This window comes from Amblyomma mixtum, chromosome 5 (assembly GCF_055824585.1).
Source record: "Amblyomma mixtum isolate Tamu chromosome 5, ASM5582458v1, whole genome shotgun sequence".
NCBI lineage: Eukaryota > Metazoa > Arthropoda > Arachnida > Ixodida > Ixodidae > Amblyomma > Amblyomma mixtum.
This window is the reverse complement of record NC_143016.1, coordinates 185,497,721-185,504,562: the sequence shown is the minus strand read 5'-3', so window position 1 is coordinate 185,504,562 and position 6,842 is coordinate 185,497,721. Positions and strand designations below refer to the sequence as shown.

The following is a 6,842-nucleotide window of genomic DNA, read 5'->3' as shown; positions in this document are numbered from 1 at the left end:
AAAATTGGCAGTGGTTTCGCTCTGGTAAAACCTGGATAATTGCGAAAGCAACGAGGAGAGAGAGAGAGAGGCGATGGAGAGCGCGCGGCAGCGGCGGCGGCCCCGGCACGCTAGCGCGGCGGCGGCACCTCTGAGTCACCCGCGCAGCGACGGCGGCGGAGCGCCAGCTGTGCGCCGTGTGACGTCACCGCTCCTCGCACATGCGCAGTATGACCATTGATAGGCTCCGCGAAACCTCTCGGCGACTCGCGTAGTGTGGCTTTCGCAACAATAACATGAAAGGCAGACTGATAGAGGTCGATGCAGCCGGGTGTCATCCATTTGTAGCACGCGTAATTCACGTCACACCATTGGCACGGTGAAACTGGGCGGAGCAGACGAGCAGAGCGACAATTAAATATCCTGTTTCTCTTCATTATTTTTACATAACAAACCGTCAACGTTTATCACCATAAACGATTAGTGTGCATGAAAGATATCTCGACAGCTCGAACAGGCAAAATCGCAACCTTGTTTAAAGCCTGGGAGATCGGGTGTTCGGACAAGCAACACTATCTACGCTCCATGCGACTTATTAGTGTAGATACTAGTAAGCCGGCGAAGTTACAGCCACAGTGATCTTTAAAAGCAGAACGATGGATGCTTCAGTGGGATCAACTGCCTAGGCGAGTGACTGCCGTATCCGAAAAACTACTTCCGGTAAGCTGGAGAGGTCCAAAGCGCGGTCTTTCCGACAGTTCACTCATCCAATGCTTACAGGCTGCTTCCGTGACAATGGTAGGAGGAGTCCTGACAGGAAGGAGGAATTGAACCACGGAGGGAAAGAGAATGACGTGCGATTGTGCAAGCGACGCTCAGGTCTAAATATATCTGTCAAGATTGAAGTACTCAAAAGAAACGCCCTACCTGCGATTGCGTATCCTCTCTATACATGAATACACCCATAATCGAAACGAATGCTTCGAGGCTCCGCGGCACGTCAAGACGGCGCCTCCCTTACAAACATCGATGTTGAGTTTCTGATATCATTATGATAGAATCGTAGTGAGTAATCCCAAATTAATCACAAAGGCCACATATGTTGTGTTTTCGCATCAGCCCGACATCATAAAGTCTTAATGAGTGTTTGCATTAACTTTCTTGTACCGCACTGACATCATAAATTCTTGATGAATTTTCGCATTAACTTTTAGGGACTGAACTGACAAAATAAATTCTTGATGTGTTTTTGCATGAACTTCCCTGCTGCTGCAAAAAAAGATAGTTTTTCTGATGCGTGAAGACATCACAGCAGTATCTTTTTCAAGCACCACTCCAGACGCTTTTTTATATTTCTCGTGCAGCAATGATCACTTGAACTAACAGAAATGTGCTGTTAAATCTCTTCATTTGTACCAGCCGAAGATTGCTTACATGACGGCGAAATTATCTTAGAAAACAGCCTATTAACCGCTCCTCACTGGCACTGGTCTTATTGGCAGTATATAAGCATGAGCCCGCGCTGTGAACTACGGATCAGGTGAGTGTACCGGTGTGGCATGTGAGTACTTCACGAGATTCACAGAGGTCAGTTAGAGAGGCATCCCTTGCGTGCCCGTTAACTTATTTTTCCGGGGCCGGGTTCCTATGAACTTTCGACAACAAGTGCAGGCGGGCGCCGGATCCACTACGACCCGGAGGTTCCGCAACCAGCCCCTTCAACCTGAACGGCATTTCCGTCCTAGTAGCCTGCGTGGGTCCCGCCGTGGTCCACGTGACGGCTTTTCGTGCTGGACATCACCCATCCTGTCCCCAAGGGCCGTCGTCACGTCGGCAACGGGGCGCGCGTGGTCCGGATGGAAATGAAGCAGGCGGTGCCGAACTTCCTGACCGTCCAGGGCCACCGCGTCATGTTTGACTACCGAGGCGTCCGGAAGGTGTGTTCCCGCTGCGGGCAGGACGGCCACATCGGCGCGGCGTGTCGAATGCCGCGGTGCCCTCGCTGCGAGATGTTCGGCCACGACACGGCTGGATGCGGAGCGGCTTGCAGGCGCTGCGGTGGAAGCCACGCCACAGCGGACTGCCTGCGGCCACGGTCCTATGCGGCGGCCGCTGCCTCGAGGAAGGACCCGAGCAAGGACAACGTGGTCACAGTAACACGGAGCACACCAGCCGTCCGGTCGTCAGTTGCCGACGCGGACCCTACGACCAGCCTCCCGAGGGAGCCCGAGTACGCCCCCGCGACGGAGCTGCCCGGGAAGGAGCAGCATGAGGGGTCACCTTCAAACGAGGCGGAGCCGTTCGCTGCAGTTTTCGCCGAACCCTTGGCACCGCCTCCTGGCATAGAGACCTACGACACCGTGAGCAGCGGCGACGAGACGAGCGTGACGTCAGACGAAGTGGAGGAGGTTCCGGACACAGGCACGCCGCTTCGCCCGACAGGCGACTTATACCGTTGTTACACGGGCAGCCTAACTGCAGTTCAGTTTGCCTCAGTTAATACCAACCACAGTTGCGTGCAGTTAGACGGGGACCTTAACAGCAGTTATGCCGGTAACCATGGTTAATGCAAACTGAAGTTTGCCACCTCAGTCAGCCAAGCTGACTGACAAAATGGCTGCCACCATGTCAACAGAGCCTGCGGCGACATCAAGCGAAGCATCCTCCCAGAAGCGTATTAACTGGTCTACTGCCACAACAGAAGCGTTAATACGCATCTGGGAGGACAATCTGAATGCTCTGCGGACCAATACGCGCAATGCACGTATTTACACCGCAATGGCGGAGTCCCTGAACGCGCGCCTGCCGGCAGGCGAAGGGCCCTACTCGCCGAAGTCGATCCGGCAGAAGATCGAAAATCTGAATAAGCAATACCGGTAAGTACGAAAACATTTTCCCTTTTCATGTGCCGATGTAGTTTACAAGCGATTCCGATGCTTTGTGAATGATGGTATATGGTGTGATGTATACGGATGCATACAAACATGCACAATGCCGCACGACGACCGCTGCTGCAGTGGTGCCTCGTCCGGCATGGATCATTAGAACGCACAACTAATTAGCTGGCTGTCCTGTGTTGCATGCGGAGTGTTATGCCCTGAACTCGACTCGGTTGGACTGGCGACTGCGTACAGTTGTGATGTTTTAATGCTTGATTGGCAGCACCAGCTGGATCGACCCGCATATTGGCGGAAATGATTTGCGCCAGCAGCCAGCTGGACTGTTTCGTTTCTGTGCGTGCTGCCGCCTGGATTTTTTTGCATTACGCGAACGTCGACCACGCAGCTTCATTGCGCCTACAACGGCGATATTCAGGGAAATTGGTGAGCGCTCGCGCAACAGCAGAATGTCGTCTCTCGTGCAAGCATTGTCTGCTACGTTATTTCCCAGCCTGTAGGTGTTTAAGCTATTGAGCTGCCTCACGGTCGGCGACCGCACGATATAATTAAATGTAGCCGCCGCGGTAGCTCAGTGGTTATGGTGCTCGACTGTTGACCCGAAATACGCGGGTTCGATCCTGGCCGCGGCGGTCGAATTTCGATGGAGACGGAATTCTAGAGGCCCGTGTACTGTGCGATGTCACTGCGCGTTAAAGAACCCCAGGTGGTCGAAATTCTCGGAGCCCTTCACTACGACGTCTCGCATAGCCTGACTCGCTTTGAGACGTTAAACCCCATAAACCAACGAGCCTGCAATTAAATGTCTGAGAGGCTGTACAGGCTGATGTTCATCTGTTTTTCCTTCCAAAATTAACCCATCCCCTAGCATTTGCAAAGTAACCTCTTCTTGAAATCAAGTACTTCTGCTGGTGTGGGGCCATACTTGAGATGTACAATTTTATCTGCTGAATCTGCTGACTGGCATGATTTTCATCCTGTTCAGCACCCTTTCTATCTGTTATTGAGGAAAGGCGTGATATGCACCTCTTTCATATGGATATCCCATTTGAAAGTCTTTAAAAGGAACTGTGCCTGCCTATATATTTCCATGCTGCGAATTTTCACGAACTAAAACTACCTTTTTTTCTAGGAAGCTGAGGAGGTCGGGCTCCTGCACCGGGTCGAAGGGCGTTGAGTGGCCATTTTATTGGCTCCTTCACTCTTTCCTAGGGACGCTGCCGGTCAATGACAGTAGCCTGATGGAAGAAAGTGTGGAGGTAATCTAGTTGCACCAATTCAGAAGAGCTTGACATTATAGTGGAATATTTAATGCCATGTGCCTTTCTTCCATGCTTAAGCAAAGGTGCTCCGCAAACTTCTGCTATGCCTGCTTTCATAATTAGTATGCAGAAAGCACTGCACTTCTGTTAAATCAGTGGATGCGCATAAACATGTCTTTGTTTCCTTCACATGTGTTGTAATGCATCGTGACTTACAACAATGCAAGAAGAGTACAGTTTGCTGTTTTGGCAAGGATGGTTTGACGTCTATCAGAGTTGTTTTGAAAACAGTACACAACACGTAAACACACAACTAAAAAAAATTGAAAAGAGGTGCCTCGCTGACTTCTTTTTATTGCAGAGAACAGAATTCCACTTTTCAAATATGTACAGCAGGCATTAATATTTAAAAATTGGAACTTGTTTAAAATCCAACAAAGCACAGAAAACGAATGGAAGACTACAAGGCAAAAAATGAGTATGTTGAGCTCAGCGAAGTGTTTCCAACAGTGTGCACATGACTTGGTTATTGTGTTTGAATGTCATCACATCTAACACAATAGCGACACATTACGCAGTTTGCCACGAAATACGACAACCGATACCTTCAAGTCTGGCTCTACTGATACATTAAGGTGAATAAGTTGGAGAGTACGAGAAGTACACCACAGTAATGGGACTCCACAGCGCTATTCATTCTCCCCAGCTGATCCCAAATCTGCTTTTGCACCCAATGTACAAAGTACTTGGCTCAAAGGACTGGGGTCATCAATATTCATATTTTGCATATCATACAACCGTGTTATCTTAAATGTCGAACTGGAAAGATGTTCCAGGATAGGGATTTCCTCTGGTTAAAAATGAGCTGGAATGTTTCACACTTCTCATGATAAACAGCTTGTTTTTACTAATGTGCTGGAAGTAGTCTTCTGTTTTCTACTTTTCTCATCCTTGTCATTTCCCTCTGCTATATTTCTTGGTGACGTTGCAAAGAAGTGTGTAATAGAGGCTTTGCCATGCCAGCTAGCATTCATATCATGCAGCTGTGTGGCGTGTTTTATTATTTTCTTTTTGCTTGGCATTGACAGGTGCCAGAGGCTCCTGAAGGAGAAGACGCTGCAATAGTTCTGGCAACAATTCAAGTTGAGGAGGATGTTGGCCAGGACACGGCTGACGACACTGCGGCCAGCCCACAATTCCCAGAAAACAGGAATGCGAGCACGGCTAGGCGCCGCAAGAGACCTGCCACCTCCCTTATGCAGGAACTGATGGCAGTGCATAAGGAGGCTGACGACCGCGCAGCCAAGGCTGCCAAAGAGAGCAGTGAGCTCAGACAGCAGCTTTTAGAGCTCCAAAGAGAGAGCAACGATATTCAGAGAGGTATGCTGGAGGTTATGAAAGCATATTTTACACCCAGAGGGCAAGAAGATAAAGAAAATCATTGATTTCATTTCCAATAAAAGTCAAGAATAAAATATTGTATACTGTGGAATAAGTGATGCTCTGCCAGCTATGACACACAGTACAGCATGTTGAAATTGTTACGCCTCAACCTTTTTCAATTAGTTTGGTGCATATTGCCCACATGAATAATGATGCTGCATTAACTTAACCATTTTATAGTTAAGAATGCCTATCAATCTACTTTTATCCTGCAAGCATAATACAACAAACATTTGCTTAAGGCATTATTACAACATACATGCCACATGCCAAGCTTTCACAATTATACAATGTGTAGCAAACTGGAAGCTTCCTGTGCCCTACAACGCCCTTTTGCACAACATGGCATAGTGGTAGCACTTACTAGCATAGACATAGCATCCTTGCCAAAAGTAATCGAGCTACGATGGTTTGTTTCTTGGCCACGCAGCGAAGCTGCCATCCTAAATCTGCGTAATGTGAATACGCTGAATTCTCGTCCTTGCATTTTGACCCTGTAATGTTGGCCGTGGCGGTCTTAAGGAGAGTCGAGTCCCTGATGCTGTCCCACGGCCAAGAACCCTCTTATTCTGCGGACACAAAATATATATACACGAGATGACGTCACAAGACGAGAGTACACAACAATCCACAAAACCAAAACAAGAACTGAAGCAAGCACGGAAAACACAAACCACAATACAATATACACGGAAAACACAAACCACAATACAACATACTCCCTTCCTTGGGAATAAAGATTCAGAGATACATTGACAATTGACACAAAACATGTAAGGATTTAACACAAATAAGAAAAAAAAACACTCTCTCTCCCTGTACACACAAAGAAATGTACGTGGAAGCACACCAGAAGTCACTTTGGCACAAAGTGCTCGAGCCACAAGGGCTTACGAATAGTCCTCTTGGGCCTCTGTGCGAGTTCTGGATGGGGACTTTCGGACTGCAGGCCGAAGTTCCCCGGAGAAGGGTCTGTGTGGTCACTTAGTTGCTTGAAGGAGGGGTGGGGAGAATTCTGGCTGTCACCACTCTGGAAACTGGCAGGCACAGACCACTGCTAAAAAAAATGCACCATTGGGTGAAGATTCTGCTTCACCATACACTGAAGGGAGTGACGCACGTTCTGCGGAGACTCGCAGAGGAGGTTCACGACACATGTGCTGTCCGGACATGGTAGGAGAACTATGGTTATTGTTCAAGACTTGAGTGTAGATGGCACTGGAAGACTCGAATGCACAGGCGCTTGTGTATGGCTCCTGTT

General features: G+C 48.7%; 1 protein-coding gene across 1 annotated transcript; it reads left to right on the top strand.

Moving 5' to 3' along the window:
- Positions 1–2,592: 2,592 nt before the first annotated feature.
- On the top strand, positions 2,593–5,583 carry LOC149345111 (uncharacterized). The gene is made up of 3 exons (XM_089547370.1): positions 2,593–2,855; positions 4,009–4,135; positions 5,227–5,583. Exons 1-3 carry the CDS (start codon positions 2,593–2,595, stop codon positions 5,581–5,583), a joined length of 747 nt encoding a protein of 248 aa, XP_089403496.1.
- The last annotated feature ends 1,259 nt before the right edge of the window (positions 5,584–6,842 follow it).

Excerpts from the sequence above, each read along its gene's own strand:
- LOC149345111 (XM_089547370.1), top strand. The coding sequence starts at position 2,593 with ATGGCTGCCACCATGTCAACAGAGCCTGCGGCGACATCAAGCGAAGCA. Across the intron at positions 2,856-4,008 it reads AATCTGAATAAGCAATACCG|GAAGCTGAGGAGGTCGGGCT; the intron begins GTAAGTACGAAA and ends CTTTTTTTCTAG. Across the intron at positions 4,136-5,226 it reads TGATGGAAGAAAGTGTGGAG|GTGCCAGAGGCTCCTGAAGG; the intron begins GTAATCTAGTTG and ends TGGCATTGACAG.